General features: G+C 58.1%; 1 protein-coding gene across 4 annotated transcripts in view; it reads left to right on the top strand.

The window, feature by feature from the left end:
• Positions 1 to 5,932: 5,932 nt before the first annotated feature.
• The window catches only part of PAPPA2 (pappalysin 2), a 98,390-nt gene continuing 86,153 nt past the window's right edge, over positions 5,933 to 18,169 (top strand). For 3 of the 4 annotated variants that reach the window (XM_030033893.1, XM_030033892.1, XM_030033894.1), the window contains exons 1-2: positions 10,050 to 10,911; positions 15,967 to 17,029. In XM_030033893.1, coding sequence (XP_029889753.1) covers positions 10,419 to 10,911; positions 15,967 to 17,029 — 1,556 coding nt within the window. In that variant the 5' untranslated portion in view covers positions 10,050 to 10,418. Of the gene's footprint in view, positions 6,017 to 10,049; positions 10,912 to 15,966; positions 17,030 to 18,169 lie in introns of those variants that run through there. The other variant, XM_030033895.1, reaches the window with a different exon arrangement.

Raw genomic sequence — 18,169 nt, 5'->3', positions numbered from 1 at the left:
AAGTGGGGTGCATCCAATTTCAGCCCTACGATTGTGTTTAAGGATCTAAAAGCTGTTTGAAATGGGCTTCGTTAATTGAGGAAACCCCACTCGTAGCGCTCCTGCGACAGAGCCAGGGTCGCTCAGCACTCATGGCTTGGCTGAGAGCCCCAGTCCCTCTGGTCCCTTGGGAACCTCCGTCCTGAGATGCCACACCTCTGTGCCACCTTTCCTGGAGAAGAAGAGGTGCCCAGGAAAGGGAGAGGGGCAGCATCCTCCTGCTGAGGAAGGCTGGCTGCAAGACCTGCCTTCCAGCTGCCTACCTGCCTGCACCGACAACAGACCACCAGTTATCCTGGGTGGCATCCTGGGGAGCAGGAAGGGTCTTCAAGAGGCTTTGCAGCGCATGCAGTGTCCTTAATTGCAAAGGCTGCTCAGCTCTGGTATCTCTAGCATCTGGAGATGGGGTGGTGGGGTGATACAGGACCACCACTGGGGACACATCTTCAGCCTGGCCTCCTCACACTGCAGAGCACTGCATTTACTCATGGCAGCCTGTGTGCTCAGCGGGATGGCACCCACCAGGCTCTCAGCCTGTGACATGGGGACGTCTTTCTCACCCAAAGTGGTGGACAGTGTGTGCCTGGTTTCAGCATTTTTGACACAGGAGTTGTGGCTGTTCCCGTGGGTGTCTGATCCTGTCAGGATCCATGCTGAGGGCACGTGGAAATGCCACAGCAGCTGTGGGTCAGAGAGGAGAACAAGACCTCCAGCCTGTGCAGGGATGGGGCAAGCTCTCAGGGCCCACCCAGGGCAAGGGGCATCCCATGACCTGCTTTAACAGGAGCACCCTGTGTGTTGTCACTGCAAGGGCCGTGCCCACCAAAAACAGCCGGCCAGGGTGTCCCCACAGCTGTCCTCTCTTGTCCCACGCTGTGCTGGGGCAAGTTCTTGGTGCCCATGAATACCCCATTCATCCGTGGCCTCCCCACGTATGCTCAGGTGAGTACAGTTTCATCAGAAACTCCCTCTGAGCCTCCACCCCCAAATAACTGCACTGGTGGGTCTGGTTCATGGTGCTGGGCTGCCATGGCTGCTCCCCTACGCCAAACCACAAAAGCCAGCAATTAGGCTCTATCTCAATTAGGCTTTGCTCACACCACCAGCTGCCAGCTTGTCCTCAGCAGCCCAGCTCCAGAGATGCTTCTCGCCTTCCTCCAAGGGCTGAAGCAAGACCTCAGAGACTTCAGGAGCCAACCAATAGTGTCTATCTCTTGATCCATCACTTCACCAGCCCTTTAATTTCCCCCCAGCAATGGAGTGAGCCAGGACAATGCTTCAGCCATGCCCTCCCAGAGCAGCCAGGGTCCTGGATGCAATGCTGCTCCCTTACAAAAACTGATCCAACCCCCTCCCACCAGCTGCCCCCCTCATCCTCTGTCTGCTCATTGCCTTAATAACCGTCTGATCAATCTCAGAAGGAACCAGCAACGCGGGAAAGGCAGATGGGGAACAGAACATGAATATTAATTAGCAACGAATTCCAAACAGAGGACTTTAATTACATTAAGAGTGCAGGCTCAGAGGCAGTGACTTACTTCCTGCTGTAAATCTGTTGACAGGTCATTTGCTGCAGAGGTGTCAGTGCTCCTTAATAAATGAATATATACATTTCAAGTTCTGGTGTATGGGGGGGAAATAGGGTCTTGCTTCCAAAAATGCAAAAGCAAGCCACTGCGCCAGCGAAAGGCCTTCACTTGTGGGGAGGACTCGGGGAAATAATTATTAGTATAATTACCTGGTAATAAATACACCCATTCTGGGAGCCAGGAGCTCTGCTCGTGGGGCTGGAAACCTCCCATGCATGAACCAGACCTGCCACTTTGTTATATGTGGTCTGGTCACTGGGGGGAGACCAAGAACCGCAGCACCTTCACCGGGGATTGGGTGGGTGCCGGGGTCCCAGCCGTGCTGGCACGCTTGGGTGCACAGCATGTGCCTGGACCACTGCCGCCTCAGCCGTAGGCACCCAAGGATTCCACTCGCTGTGGCCTTTCACCAGCTCCCCCGGGGCTCACGGTGGCCTCGTGGTGGGGTGGGGACACATCTCAGCCTCCAGGTTTCTGGTGGTGCTTTGGCGGCCTGGCAGGAGAAATCAGTGCTGCCAGGGCAGAAGGTTAGCCGAAAAAACCCATCTAGCTAGGACCCCATCTCCGCCCACGGGCAGCAGCAGGTGGAAAAGCACATTTTCCCCAGGATGGTTTAACCACCTTCCCCAGGAACAAGGCAGCCGACGCAGGGGAACCTCTGTACCGGTGAAAAGGGTCTTTTTGTTTTAATCCCTCAAACTGGTGTAGGATGGTGATGCTGCCAAATGGCCCCTTATGGGGACAACCCTATCTATACTAAGGGATTTTGCTGGATGTGCTTGGCCTGAGGTTTTCTGCACTGCTAACCAGCTTGAACTAAGAGGGTCACATGAATGCCAGCATGCCATTATCCCACAAAGATGAAGCTTTAGCTTTATCCTCCTTCATCCCAGCTGCCTTTAGTCTGTGGAGCAGCATGTTCCTCCACAGTCCCTGCAGTGATGCTGGAGAGCCGTGCTCCGGCAAGGGGCAGCACCCAGCCATGGACCCCTCTGGTGAGTCTGCTGGGCAATGGGTGATGCTCAAGGGACTGCTGCATCCTTGGAGCTCCTCCAGCTTGGCCCAGTGCCCCCAGCCCTATGGTGGGGAGCAGCGTGGGACATGGTGTATTTCCAGGCTCTCCAGGGCCCAGGTGAAGGCAAGGAGGGAAAGGACCACTCTGGGCGATGCTGGTGGAGCTGCGGCATTGGGTGCAATGGTGTGGGCTGCAGGAAGGAGATAATGCAGGGGTCTCTGCTGGGTGGGCCCACTGAACTGCAAGGGACTCTTGAGCAGCAGGTTCAGGAGCTGGAGGCTTGCACAGGAAGGGCATGCCAGCAAACACCCTCTGATCTCCATGCTTAACTGAAACGACCTTACCTGGTGGGTTTGTACCCATCCAAAATTGATCTTACTGATTTTGCTGGCTCATCCCGAATCGGGACTCCCACTCTTCTCCTGTGCTTCTTGCCAGCACAGCGAGGCTGGCAGAAGCTGGAAGTGCTGCTGGCCAGGTCTGACGGCAGTTCAGGAGTGAGCTCAGAGATGGCTCTGAGTAACTCCCGGCATACCAGGGATCACTCATGCATCTACAGCTCCAAAAGAAGCCACAGAAATGGCTGAGGGGAAAACCTGACCTAGGGATAAAGCTTAGAAGAGCTAGTTAGGTCTGGCTGAGCTGAGATAAAGACTATAAGAGCAGGCTACAAAGATGTAATGGGTTTTAGTACCCAGGAAGGCACTGATTTGGAAGGGGTGGTCCTTGCTAGCAAGGACCTTGTCCTGACCAAGGCTTTCATGCCCATGCCTTGCCCTCCTCTGCTTAACAGTCGTGGTGAGTGTGAGTGGTCTGGATTGAGATGGTCTTAAGGTGGCACCAGGGTTGGGATCAGGTGGAAAATGCCACAAACACCTCAGCAGCAAAGGTGCCAAACATCCTCAGAAGATGTCTCTGTGCTTTGAGGTAGGCCAGAGATGTGGGCCATGACCACAGCACCATTGCTAAAGAGACACTGAAGGCTGAGAGCTCAGGAGCATGAAGCCAAAGATTCAAGGGCTTATGTGAGCTTCAGCTAACTGGCACAGAAAGCACAATGTGGCAGGATATGTCCCAATGCCAGTCCTCCAGCAAATGGAGGTACCCACTCTGGTTGCAAAGGCTGGGGGAACCAGTGCTCTTGGTGCCTCCAGCTCCCACTACTTGTGTAGACTCACAGGTACCAGGATGCTGCTGACGTGAGTGTTCGTATGCCTGGGGGTGCACACCCAGGGCTGCCGTCACCTCCAACAACGCGGGTGCAAAACCAAACTGGTTACAGAGTCACATGGACAATGTCCAGCAACCAAACTTCTTAGTTTTCAACTGGAAACTTGCTGGGTAATGGGTGGTGCCAGAGTTCATCTCTTGGTCACCTTCCTGGTCCAGTGAAAACCAGGAGGTGTCTTTTCCCCAGCCTGGGATAACTACTTTTTCCTCTTGCTTGAGAAGAGCATGTGTGTGTGCATGCTCACCCTTTCTTCCACTTTTTCACCAGGGCTCTGACTTGCCCCGAGGTGGGACATAAATAAAGCTGGTGGTGCAGTTCCATGTCACGGATGTGAGCTGGAGGCTGTGAGCTGCCTCGGCAGCTGGCACGTGGCTTCCTCCCCCCTCACTCCCCTGCCTGTGGCTCTCCTGGCAAGTCTATTTTTATTTGTCTCTCCTAAAAATGAGTGGGGAGGGCAGAGGTGTTTCCTTGTTGTGATGAACTTGTCCAAACCGCAAATACTGAAAACCCTGCTAGCCAGATTTTAAGAGCTGAGCCTGACTCTTTCAAGCTTCTTTTTACTGCTCGCTGCCAAATTATGAAGCAGGTCCTCCCCGCTGGCCCAGGAGCAGGATAGAGGATGTCACAATGACAGTGTGTTTTGGACCAGCAATCAGGAGGCACCTCTAATTCACAGTGCCGACCAGAGCCAAAAATCCTGCTTTACCTTGAGGACAAAGGCAGCAAAGTTAACAAATACAGCCCCTTTGCCTCCACCCCAGCCAACGTGCTCATTTGCTCCTGCTCCATTTCTTCTTGCGGCAGCTGTTCCCTGGCTCGGGTCAGATGGAGAGATGTTAAAACGGGAGTTTGAGGAGCTGCTGAGCTTTGCATCTGCAAAACCACTGCGCTGGGGCTGGCATGAGCCCTTTCTCCCTCCCCTCGTCCTTCAGATCCCTGTGCCAGATTAAATGTTCACTCTGTGTCTTATCGACTGGCTCTAGCAAATGGCTTTTCTGCCTGGGTGACACAGGGAAAGCGTATATAAATGCAAGAGGCAGAGTGAAGGCTATCTGGAGATGGCAAGGCATGTTTGTACAAGTAATTGCTCTGACACTCCTGCAAGGAAAGTCATGCTCAACTAGGGAAGAGACGCTATTGTGTGAGCGGCATATCCAAGGTGGACTAACAAGCAGATGTTGGCGTGGGCACGGGAATGGTGAAAACACAGCAAGGTTGTGTAATTATTCCACCTGGATTTACCACCGGAGCTGCCATGAGCGTGGTACTCTCCTGGAGCTCCTGACAGCAGAACTTGGCTCTGCTGGCGGGGGGGATTTTGGAAGCCTGAGCTGGTCCTTGCTGTGATTGTACCAATATGGTCCTCCCGCAGGTGCCTGCGGAGCTCACGTCCTCCTCCGGGACCCTACCTCTGCTGCTGGCCCAGGAGCTGCGCGGCACCGTGCCTCTCCCTTTCTCTTCTCTTTGGCAGATGCTTCCCACCCAGCTGGGATACAGAGATGCACTTGAACATTCCTGACTTAATGGGGCTGAAACTCCCCAACGACAGGCAGAACAGAAGTGAGAGGCTGATTCCCTTTCCCCCCCTGCTTTTTCATGTATGCTTTTCGTCTGTGGCTGCTGGAAGAGCTACATTACGTAAAGACAGATAAGTCCCTGCCTTTTGTGAGCTGTTGGAATAATTTTCAATATCTGAGACACCCCCATCTGGCAAAGGTCATGCTCTGTTCTCTAGATGGTCTTAATTTAGCACCTGCAAGTTCTTGGTGAAGTGCAAAACTCCAGGGTGCAGAAAGACCCCTGGAGGATATTGTGCAGGGAATGTCCTCCCTATGTAGAGATGTGAGTGTGCTGCTGAGCACCTGTATCGTCCTCACCTCCCAACTGGAAGTAAATGGCTGTTACTGGAGGCTTGCAAGAGCTCTTCAGAGCACAGCTCTGCTGCGGCCTGGGGCTTCAGTGTGACATCCAAGGCTGTTCCGAAACAGCTGCACCTGATGGTGATACACCAAACCAGCTTCAGAATGCTAGTTGATACTCCAATGAGTGCCTGGCTAGTTGGCTTCCTCCACGGGCTCCTACGATCCCTGCTGCCATGGGGGTGCTGCTCGCTGTCTGCAGGCTGTGTGGCTCAGAGCAAAGGTGAGGAGGCAGATGTGAGGTGTGAGGATGATGGAGCAGGCATATCCTTGACTGGATGTTCTTCGCTGTTACTTAAAGTTAATTCCTTGGCTCCGTTGCCAAAGGAGCTGAGGTTGTGTACGTGGCTTGTTGAATTCTTGAGGCAGGTATAGCCGAATTCAGCAGAGGGGCTTGGAGAAGCTGTTGTCACCAAACTCGTGGGACTGAACAGCATGGGGAAACCCTACTAGGTGTCGTGGGGTGGGGAGAGCCCAGCCTTCCTATCAGACCTGAGAATCCAGATGAGGGAGCCTGTGGGAGGGCTCCCTGGTTGTCTCTTGTCCCTTACAAGATGTGCCCAACTGCAAGGCACAAGCACACAAGAGATGGGGCTCTGGAGGTTTCGCTGCTAGATTTTTGGTGTGACTGTGGACTCCTGCCGTTGCTGGCACCATTGGTGGCTGCACAACAGGGCTTATCTCCAGACCTACCAGAAGCAGGAAACTCAGCGAGTTCCCAAGCAAACCTCTGGTGCAGGAGGTCGGCGTCTCTGACCTCCGGGGTCCTGCGTGTTTGAACAGGCTCCTAATCTGTTTGGGAAAAGCAGGCAAACTTGGGAGGGAGAGGAGGGAGGGCTGGGGCTGTGCCCTGAGCGGGGTCGGCTGTCACTTGTGGCTTTGATTGCTGAGGCTTGCTGTCTCGGGCTTGCGGGACTTGGCTGCCTGGCCACGAACAAAAACGCCGGATTCTCCTGGAGCCTTTATTCCCATGTTGAGGTTGGTGGTGGTTACCCGAGAAGGAGTGGAGGGAGAGGAAGGCTTTTGTTGATGGCTTTTGACAGGCATGGGGAAAAGCACAGCTCGGCCTCTGCTCCAGCTAAAATGCTGCTCTTCACCTTCCCCCAGCATGGGGTGAGCCTGCACTGGGAACCCCACTCCTGTGTTGGGGTCACCCCACAGCCCTGGCTCAGCATCTCACTTTTATGGGGCTCCCCCCTTCCCCCTGCCACCTTCCAGAGGCTCCTGGCTGGGGGCTTGACGTGGGCCCCCTGCTCCTGCCCAGCACCGGCAGCCTGCCTGATTCAGTCCCTGCCCCAAATAACCCTGACTGCAGAGACCTGCAGCCCAGAGGATCCAAAGAGCAGGGACATGCCAGGAAGGACAACACGTGGGGAGGGAACGAGGAATAGCCAGCCAAACCTACCCTCTGCCACCACTTTGCCCTTCTCCTTCCTCCCATCCAGCATCCTTTCTCTTACTCCTGAGCATCAGCAGATTTGAACTGCAGCTAGACCCTGCCTGGGATGAGCATCTCCATCCAGATGCTGCACGCAGGGATCCCTGGAAGATGCAGGGTCGCTGCATTCCTTGGCCAAGGCAGCCTGGCTCTGAGCTGGAACCTCTAACAGATGCCTGCCCTGCTTCCCTGAGAGACAGAAAACATGCCGAGGGTGCATTGCCACCATTCTGCCATCTTTGAGTCTCCTGCCTTATCCCTGGGGCCAGTCTTTGCTTTACATGCAGTGAAATCATCACATCGGCCAAGCTAATTGCCTCTTTTTTTTGGGAAAACAAAGAAAAACTACCCAAACAACAGGGATTTACTCTGTAGCTTGCGGTGGTGCTGGGATAGGAACAGCATCCCGGCGTCTCTGCTCCCCAGACACTGACCCGTCCCGGTGAGTTGCCCCCATGGTCCTGCCCTCCCCATCCTCACCAGCCTCCTCTGGGCCCCACATTGGGAGCAGCTGTGAGGGGAACCTGCCGGTGTGTGAATGGAGAGCATGCTGGAGCCAGTGTGGGGTAATGGTTCATGTGCTCGGCTGCCTGCTCCGGTGGTTCCTGCTTTGGGCTTGGGCAGGCAGGTCAGGGGGACCCGGGGGCTCGGCATAGTGGGGAGCCTTCCTCTGCTTTCGCCCAGCTGCAAAAAGGGGGCTCCTTTGCAGCTCCTGCTGCGTACCAGCCCAACAGACAGCTGAGCTATTTGTTTGCGGGTGTCATTTTGTTAAGTGAGTAGCTTAGCCCAGGCCAGAGCCTATATATAGAGGCCTTGCTTGGGCGCATTTTTGGAGGGTTTTATTGCTCCGATGCTGGATTCATCCCGGCCAGGCTGTCCCTGAGGAGGCAGTGCTGCTGAACCTCTTGGATGGCAGCACATGCAGCTGAGGGTCTCGTGGTCTTGCTTCTTTGGAGTACCCAGTCTGATGACCGGGTAAGGCAGGGTGTTGTGTGGCAAGATGATTAATAACTGCTGAATAAGGTCACCACCATTCAAAATAAGCCATCCCATGGGATCCTGTCTTATCAGGCCCTGGTAGACAGGGCTATCAGGAGCTCGGTTCATTCCTGAATGAATACGCACTATAAGCAACGCTTGCTGGCATTGGCCCCAGGACAACACTCTTGCTGGGCCATCTCACCAGTGCCAAGCACCGAGCTTGGCATATCCCCACCACCAGCGGACGGGCACCGGTGTGTTCTGTGCAGGCAGGAGAGCTGCAGACCTCTTCTCACCACCTCCCCGTGAGCAATGGGTGTTCGTGTTGTGCTTGGATGTGCTTCACGCCCCAGAGGTCCTTGGGAGCTGCTCGAGCTCCTTTGCATGAGCCATGCCCGCTCTGCCTGGCCTCGTTCGCTCTCTGTGTGTCCTCCCTTCCTCTTCACACACCGCCAGCCCAGCCTCGCCATGCCCTTACTTCTCTGCGTGCTTACACCTACCTTCCTCCTTCCTGGGGCGTTGGCAAAGCACTGTGCTCACCCCTCCTAACCTCCAACTTTTTCCAGCACTATTTATTTCTATCTCCCTCCGACTAAAGCACCAGCCCCCCCCACCTCCTCCTGTCACCTTCCCACCTTCAGAAGACAAAAAAACCCAACCCCAACCCCACGCAGCCAGCTCCTGCTGTTTGGTCTTAAATCCCTTCCCTCCTGCCTTGCTGGTTTGAAAGCCTGTACCCTGGAAGGGGCCTCCCAGCTTTCACTGGCAACCCTGCTTCAGACTGACCGCCACAGATAGTGTTTGGGAGTGAAAAAAAAAAAAGAAAAAAAAAAAAGAAAAGAAAGAAAAAAATCTCTTCTTGCTGAATCTCCTTGCCGAAGTTTTCCTAGTCTCCCGCGCCGCGTGCTGGTGTGATGGTGTCTCGGGAACCAAGAGGAAACTTTGGGAGCTTGTTTTCTCACCCGTATGCTTTGAGCAGCCCTCCCCTGGCAGCGCTGGTGCTGTACCCTCTGGCAGGGTGGTGGGTGAGATGCGTCTACCACTGCTGCCTGCCCCTTTGCTTCGATGGGGGTTTTTTTGGCTTTTGGACACGGCTCTTTCCCTCTCGCCCAGATAAGGCGCCTCCAGCCCACCTTTCTGCACGTGTCAAACAGATGGGATGGTTGTTTGGGGAAGGAAACAAAAAAAAAAAAAGAGAGAAAGCAGCAAAATCTCTGGCTGAGGGGGGACCCTGGGTCTCTCCACACACACTGAGCCCAAAAGCACCTCTCCCCTTACTGGGGGAGGGCTGAGGGTGGGTGTCCCCTCCTTTTGCCCTCCTTTCCTCCCCCCTAGGTGATGGAGATGGAGGATGGAGGCGAGGTGGGCAGGCAGATATCACACCCCAAGCTACAGCAGGAGAAAACACGGGCATGTTTCAACTTAGAAAGAAAAAAAGAAAAAAAAATTAAAAAAAAAAAGAAAGGAAAAGAAACCAAGTGCTGAACCGCCAAGCAGAGGAATGAGAGAGGCAGCGAGCGGGGCTGTGGGAAAGGCTGCTGGGCCAAGCCAAGAGCAGCCCAGGCTGCGAGCGCTGATAACGACAAGGACAGGGCAGGTGCTGCCGGTGCTACCCCGAAGTCCTGGGGGCGGGGAGGGGATGCGGAGGGGACCCAACGCCTCCGGGCGTTGGGTCCCCTCCGCATCCCCTCCCCGCCAGCATCCTGGGCAGCGCCCGGGAGGGCGGAGGGAAGGGAGGGCGATGCTCCGCTCGGGGTTTATTAGATTCGACATAATCATCTTTAAATAAGGCAGCCCCCCCCTCCACACCCCTCCTTGGCGGGGGGGGGGGGGGGGGGAGAGCGGAGCGCCTCGGGGCTTTCTAGATAAGGGCGTCTAACGCATCCCCAGCTCCCGCAGGCAGAGCCGGGCAGCGCAGAGAGCCGCGGAGGGGCCGCCGTGCCCCGGGAACCCCGGCTGCAGGCAGAAGGGGGGGTCCCCGCCGCCGTGCTCTCGCCCTCCTTCTCCTCCTCCTCTTCCTCCTCCTCCTCCTCCCGCAGGAGCAGAGGGGAGGAGAGCGGTGCCGGGGAAAAGTTGGGGGCAGCGGCTGCGGCGGGGGCCGGGGGAGGATGCCCCGGCGCTGCCGCCCGCCGCCCCCCTGAGCGTCCCCCTCCCCCAGGGCGGCCCCCCCCCCCCCTCAGCCCCCCCCCCTTCGTCCCCAAGGAGGATGCTGCGCGGCGGGGCCCCCCTGGCCGCGCTGCTGCTGGCGGCCCTCAGCCTGGCCCGCGGGGACCCCCGGTCCCCCAACGCCCCGCCGGTCTCCGGCTGCGGGATGGAGGCGCCGAGCCGCCGTGCCGCCCCCCCGCATCACCCCTACGGGCTGTACCCGCAGGGTCCCGGCGCGCAGGGGGTGCTCGGCGCTGCAGCCCCGCCGGGCTCCGGGCGACAGCGGGGCCGGAGACCGCGGGAAGCCGGGGGAGGCGGAGAGGAGCCGGGGGGAGAGACGGACGGCCAGGTCCGGAGGGAAAAGCTACGGGGCCGGGAGCCGCAGGTGCCGAGCCCCCCCCGGGAGCGGCCGCTGCCCGCCCTGTACTTCTCCGGCGGCCGGGAGCAGCTAGCGGCGCGGCCGGAGGCGCTGCCCGACATCCCGCGGGAGGAGTTCACCCTGGAGGTGTGGGTGAAGGCGGAGGGCGGACAGAGCAACCCGGCCATCATCGCAGGTAAACCCCGTCCCGCCGGCGGGCAGGCAGGGAGGCATGGGTCCCGACCCCCCCCCTCCGCCCCAGTCCTCCGTGGGGGGCTCTCCTGCCGCCTTCTCCGCTGTGGCAGGTGACACCCCGCGCCCCCACCCGTGTCCTCTGCACCCCGGGCGTGAAATATTCTTCCTTCCCTTGAGACCAAACCCTAAAACATCCCCCCCCCTCTCTTGCCCCCCCCCCCCGCCCCGTCCTTCCAGCCCGGCCCCCCTGGCTCCTATCTAGCTTCTCCCTCTCCTCCCGCCGGGAGCTGGAAGGTCCCTTTGGGCGACACGCTCCGCCCGACAGCCCCCCCCCCCCCCCCCATTCCTCCTTCCCCGAGGCCGCGGGCACGCCGGGGGCTTTCCGGGGCTCCCCACCGGGCTAAACGACCGCGGCTCCCCGCGCTCCCCTCCCGCCCTGGCCGGGCTCCCGGCGGGTCCCCGGGGCGGGCGGCCGCACGGTGGCAGCCGCGCCGCACGCACGGCCCCGGCCCCGGCCCCGGCCCCGGCGTGTCCCCCCCCGGCCCCGTCCTCCGTCCCCCCCGCCCCGCCGGTCTCCCGGCCCCGAGGGCTCTGCAAAGCGGCTCCCCGGGACAGAGGGCGGCCCCAGATACTTTTTCCACCGGGAATTCGTTCGCCCCCCAAGTTAAGAAACAGGCAGGTGATGGAGAGCCTGGGGAGACGGAGGGGACTGGCTCACGGGCACGGAGCGGGGCAGGTGGCACCTCCGGCAGCGGTCCTTCGCGCGGCCGTGCCAGGACGGGCGTTTGTGGCAGGGTACAAGCACGGCGGGGCAGAGCAGTGATGCCGTGCAGGGCTGGGAACGGGTGGCAGCACCAAGATGTATCGCTCCCGTGGGATGTCTGGGGTCCCTCTTGGGACGGTGCGGGGGCTGCTGTGTTTCTGTGCCACCTTGGCCGAGCTGGTTGGTTGGGGAAAGCCTCTCTCTATCCTAACTCTCCCTCCACTTGTGATCCCTCCACTGAACCTCCCTCCGCTTCGCTCACCACCTGGCCCCTTTTGTTAATTTATGTCCCTGGCTCGTTGGGGCAATAGCCGCATCTGTGCTGTGGAAGAGGTAGGAGGGACAGGCTAGAGGCTGGGTGGCAGAGGGGAAAAGCAGCCTTGTACAAGGAAACTACCTAGCATTCACCTCACTGTCCGCCTTCTTACTGGGGACCTTGCTGCATCCCCACTGGCAGGCAGCGGCTTGGGATGCACGGAGCACAATTCCCAGCCATCACATCGGCAGCACAGCTGTTTGCATCTGGAGGTCTGGCCTGCAGGTGTTGGGTTTTGCTTTTCCCAGCTAGCCAGCGGGGTTTTGTTTTTTTTTTTTTTTTTTTTTTTTTTTAGTTTTCTTGAGGAGGGTGGGATGGTTGTTAGTGCTGAAAGCACCGCCCGTGAGCGCTGGCACTCACTTGGGTAATATCCCCCAGCCTCTGTGCTCCAGGTTTTGAGTCAGCCCCAGGCACCTCTGGCTGCCTGAGTCACCGTGTGCTTCCCAGCATCTCCCTGCAGCTCACCGGGGCCCAGGTATGGGTGGTGAAGGGGGACAGGCCAGCACCGCTGGCGTTTCGTGGGAGCAGTTGATGCAGGCAGCTGCCAGCCCTTTGGCAGGTGCCGAGTCTGCCTCTGATCTGCTGCTCCTGCTCTGTCGGTAGAGAGGGGACTGAGCTGTGAGGTGGTCCAAAGTTGGGGAGGAGCTGGAGATGCTCCAGGTGTCTGTGTGTGAGAGGGAAAGCAGGGCAGAGCTGAGCATCTCCCAGTGTCATTGCCTGGGAAATAAGGCCAGGCTGAGAAGTTCTGTCCAGGCAAAGCAAGCTGTCCTGTTGGCTGGTGTGACTGCTGCCCGGATTGAAGGCTCAGGACTTGGGGCTTTGTTCCTGTAAATGTCACATATTGCCTTAGGGCCACCCTGGATGGGGCTGTTCATCCCTCTTAGCCCCTCTTGCATGGGGGAATTTCTGCTGGGGTATAACCCCAGCGCCCTGCCATGGCCACCGCCAGGGAAGGAGCGTGGTCCCTCTTCCACATCCTTCTCATTTTGGGCAGCAGATGAGAGTCCTTTCATGTGATGCCATTTCTTTTTCCACCTTTTTTTCTCCCGTCCATCCCCACCTGCTCTGCTTCTGGTAAACCCCAAGGGGATTTCCCTTTGTGCCAGGCTGAGGTTTCTTTTTACTCAGATCAGGGATGGTTTTGTTGGGTCAGAAGATCCCTCACCAGAGGCAGTCCCAAACTTCTGCTGTGTCTAAGCCCAGTTGTCCTCCTTGGATCCCCGAGCTGCTCACTGCTGCACACCCCAAGGGGTGACCACCCTCTCTCAGGCCAGCTGCTCTCATGGCATAGCCAGGGGCTCCTGGCCTGTGTCAAACCCTCCAGAGCTTTAGCAGCTAATTTTCACCCAATATTTGAGTCTCAAAGCATGGCTGAACGATTCCTTGTGCTGCAAAGCTCCTGGTCCCAGCAGGAGGAGATGCTGCTTTGAGTGTGGTCCTTACAAAGTGGCACACTTCATCTCTTTGGAGGCTTTTTCTCCATCAGACACCTTTTCTGGCAGACACCTTTCTCTTAATTTTTTTTCACTGTTGCCAACAACTCTTGTTTTAAACCCCAGAGTTATCATCCTAAGTGCTGATGAACATCACAAACCAGATTAGAGCTCCCCTTTCCCACCTGATGGATCAGAGGCAGAGTTGCACTTACAGGTGCTGAGGAGATCACCTTGCACCTGATGGGTTGCCCCAGGACAAAAGACCAAGTTCCCTGGCAAATTCCAGGGTCTTGAAACTGGTCCCTTGGTGATTTCTTGTGGAGGCCCTCGGGAGATGTCAGGACCTGGTGCTGGATGGCTCTGCTTCACCATTCTGCAGTGGCTCCTGGCCGTGGGACATGCTGCTCTGCCTGCACGCTCCGTGGCTGCCACTGCACCAGAGATGACATCCCTGGCCATGTCTAGGAAGCACCAGCTGCTGCTGTAGTGGCTTTCCAACTTGGATGAAGTCTCCAGGCCTGGTTTTAGGCTCACTTAAGGTTTTTTTGGCCAGTTTTGAACTCATCAGGCACTTCCAGGCTTGGCTTGGTTGCAGCATGGGTTTGTAAGGGTGCTAGCTCACACTTCATGCCAGAAGGCTGTTCCACCCCTGATGCTGTTTGCCTGGTTTTTCCTTAGTGTTTAATCAAATTTGGGGGACTCTAAATCATTTCATGGTGAAATGCATGAGTTTTCCTGAGAGGAGGTACCAAGCCCTGTTTCCTCAACCCCAGTGAGCACCAAATACTAGAAGATGGCTTTCAAGCGTGGAGGTCTGAGCACCTTTCTTTCAGCACCCAGCCCAAAAGTGCTCTCCAGCTTTGCCTTCTCATGCCTACAAGGCTCCCTTGCCTGCCTCCTGCTTTTTGGCTTCTCCCTGTCTCAGCTTCCCCTGGTCTTTCTGCTTCCCTTTCACAATTCACCAGAAAACAAGAGTTGGCCAAAGCCCATCCGCCCACGGAGGCTTTGTGCGTGGCTGCCTTTGTAGTGAGCGGTGGCAGGGATCCGTGCCTGGGCTAGTTATGACCGTGGGATGGCCAAGAGGCCACGACCCATCTCGCCCTCAGTGAAACGGAGGGATGGAAGGAGGGGTGCTGCTTCCTGGGGTGCAGTGGGGCTTGATGTTTATGAGGGCTGGCAGGGGAGATGTGGGGTTGTGGTAACCTGGCTTCAGTCACATCCCCTGGATGAAAGGCAGGAGGTCCTGCTCCTCCTGCAGCTCCTGACCCTCTACACCTCTGCCTCTCTCTGCTGGCCTCTTTGCAATTCTGGCGGCAGGTACAGTTTCCCCAGAGTGTCATGCCGGGCATCCCCAGGGAGAGGTGATGCAGCGGGACAGGGCAGGAGTACCTTGTTTTGGCCCGTGATGCCCTGACACCACAGAGATAGGCAGGCAGTGCGTGCAATGGAAGTGGCACGGTGAGGGGCAGGAGAACCGATGCAGCAGGGAAAAGCAGGCTGCAGCAGGTTTCGGCAGCATCGGGGCACTGTTGCATCTGGAAGCAATTTGTTGGGGTGGTGAACAGGAGGGCGGGGGGGGCCCAGAAGGTGCCACTGGTGGGGCTCAAAGCATGCCTTTGAGCTCACTCACCCCAGCCGATGACCTGTGTGAACGTCCTGGCTGTGGTGATTTAGGAGCCCAGAAGCATTAACTTCAAGCAGCGGGTCCATTTACCCTTGCCAGTATTTAAGTGCCTTATGGCCATTGATTCCCAAGAGCATTCAGTGCCTGCAAGCCTCTGGTCCTTGACCGCAGGCACTCCGTAGCCTGAGTTTCGTGGAAAGTCAGCAAAGCTCCAAGTCTTGCCCAGCCTAAAACAGGTTTGCAATACGCTTGGGTGCACAGGGAGAGGCTGAGCCCAAAGCTATTCCTGGGGATGGATTTATGCTTGTGAGACCTTAGGGGCTGAGGAGTGCACCCGCCCAGCTGGAGGCAGCACATCCCTCTCCGGCCCTCACCCGCCTGTGCTGGATGCATGACTGGGAGGAAAACTGGAGCATAAAGGAGAGCTGTAAATCTGCCTGGAAGCTGTTGGGAAAGCAGTCCCTGGAGGAGGCTGTTTTGCTTTGGGTTGCTGTGCTCTAATTCTTAAAAGCTTTGGCCCACAGATAAAAAGTTTAGCCTCTAATCCCATCCCGCAGGGGCGCTCCTACGGAAAGCAGCTCAGAAACACCTTACTCTTCAGCCTCTCCTCCCATCCATGCTCTTCCTTCCCTCTCCATCCCACCGACCCTGCTTTGCCATCCCTCCTGGCTACTCTACGTGCTCATACAAATGATTTTGGACGGGGGCTGGGGTGTCCCCCCTGATGCAGCACCCATTGCCCAGCTGCTGGTTACCTTCATTTACCCATGGCAGTGGCAGCGGGAGCCTCCCCGCAGCCCTGCCAAGAACTGTCCCGCCACTGAGGACCTGGCTCGTGCTCCAGGGAGGAGCGGCAATGCTCTCCAGTCCTCACCAGCTCTCCTCTCTCTCCATGCCCATCCCCGTCCCTGCTGCAGGCGTTTTCGACAACTGCTCACACACAGCCAGCGATAAGGGCTGGGCGCTGGGCATCCGCGCCCTGCAGCTCGGCGGCAAGAAGGATGCTCGCTTCTTCTTCTCCCTCCGCACGGACCAGGCGGCCACCGCCACTGAGGTGACCGCCTACCACCGCTACCGCCCTGAGGCATGGACCCACCTGGCCGCCAGCTACGACGGGCGGTGGATGGCTCTCTACGTGGACGGGGCACGGGTGGGCCGTGCCAGTGGGCAGGGGGGACCCCTGCACAGCGCCTTCATGGCCTCCTGCCGCACGCTGCTGCTGGGGGGGGACGCCTGGGGGACCACGCATGCTTTCCGGGGACACCTGGCCGGGCTGGCCCTGTGGCGGGCTGCCCTGTCCCAACCCCATCTCCAGCGTCCCTTCCTAGAGGGGGTGGCCAGTGGAGTGGCAGGGCTGGCTCTGGCTGCCGGCTTCGCCACCCCGGAGGATCGCTGGGTGCCTTTTCGGGAGGGTGCCTTCCCCCGGCAGTGGGTGCTGCCGTCCCTGCCGTCCCCTGTCCTGCGGCCGCTGGGCCCCCCCGCCTGTGGGCAGACTGCCTGTGATAACGTGGAGCTGGTCTCCCACTACAACCAGCACTGGCCGCTGCGGAGTGGGAAGGTGGTGCGGTACCGGGTGGTGAACCTGGCGGAGGATGACGGCAGGCGGCCGACGGTCAGCCGGGAGCAGGTTTGGCGGCAACACTGGGCGCTGAGTGAAGCTTTCCGACCTTACAACATCTCCTGGCAGCTCAGCTTGCTGGAGGTACGCAACTCCTCCCTGCGCCGCCGCGCCATCCTCCTGGGCTGCGAGCCCAGCAAGGTGGGCAATGAGCGCTGCGACCCTGAGTGTGAGCATCCCCTCACTGGCTACGACGGCGGGGACTGCCGCCGGCCCGGCCGCTGCTTCTCCTGGAAACGCCGCGATGGTGTCTGCCACATGGAGTGCAACAACATGTTGGATGACTTCGACGACGGCGACTGCTGCGACCCGCGGGCCACTGATGTGGCCAGGACCTGCTTCGACCCCGACTCACCCCAGCGGTAGGTGCAGGGCTTATGGGGGGGGGAGGTGGCATGTTGAGGGATGGGGTGCACCCTCTCGCCATCACCCACTCTGCACCTGAATGTTGCTTCTGACCTGCCACTTTCCAGTGTGGGAAAGTGGAGAGGTGTTTTCCCATGGGATGGGGGTGCAGGATGGCACTGAGTCCTACCCCTCTGCAACACCCTGCTGTTAAGTGTTTTTCTCCCCCAAAATGAGCAGGGCTTGATGGGGAACTCCCCCCCCCAGGGGGATTCCCAGTGCAGAGCTGCCAATCTCCGGTGATAGGCCAGTGGGACTGTGGGCATCCCCAGGGTGGGCAGAGGGGCCCTGTGCAAAGGATGCTCTTTCCCCTGACCCCCCCTGCATGGGATGCAGCGGGGGGATTGCTGCCCCTTCCCTACCTTCCGTAAATGTGTCTTAAAGCCTGATGCCTTAATTTATGTTAAAAATGCCTTTTCCTGAGTGCTGGGGTGGGGAGAAGGAGGCGATGCTGTTAGGTGTGAGTGGCAGGATTTGATAAGGTGTGGGTTGGTGTGCATAAGCCTCCCCAAATTTTCCCGGGGAAGTGATGCCCGGGGGAGATGCCCTTGGCTGGGCACGGGCAGGGCTGATCAAACCCTGCACCCCAAAGCCAAATGGTGGTTGGGGAGCAAATCCCCCCTCTTCAGGCAAAGATGTGGGGTGGCTGCTTGGTGCCAGAGGAGGATGTGGGCCTTTACCACGTGCCACAGGCGCAAAAAGCCCTGCAAAACCCACGTTGCTCCATGGAGCATCAATGCGCAGCGTTAGGGGACCCTTGCTCTCCCCAGGGCCCTTTGGAGGCAGCAGCTGGGGCGGGATGGAGAGGGGGACCCTCCCCACATGATGGGGGAGCCCGGGGCAGTAGGGACAGTGGCTTTGGCATGGTCAGTGGCTTACGCACTCCTGCCCTCCTCCCCGGAGCCTCTGAAGTGCTGGCAGCCCCGCTGATGGCTTCCAGCACTCGGGGCTCTGCCAAATGTGCTTTCTGGCTGGAGACGGGGAAGGGAAAAAAAGGTCATGGCTTTTCCTTTTTTTTTTTTTAAGCTGTTTCTGTCTCAGTGTCAGAGAAAATTGCTCATTCCCTGCTGCCGGCTCCCAGCGATGGGCAGAGGTGC

This window comes from Aquila chrysaetos, chromosome 12 (genome assembly GCF_900496995.4).
Source record: "Aquila chrysaetos chrysaetos chromosome 12, bAquChr1.4, whole genome shotgun sequence".
NCBI classification, from domain to species: Eukaryota; Metazoa; Chordata; class Aves; order Accipitriformes; family Accipitridae; genus Aquila; species Aquila chrysaetos.
The sequence above is the reverse complement of the archived record's forward strand: the minus strand, read 5'-3'. Positions and strand labels throughout refer to the sequence as shown.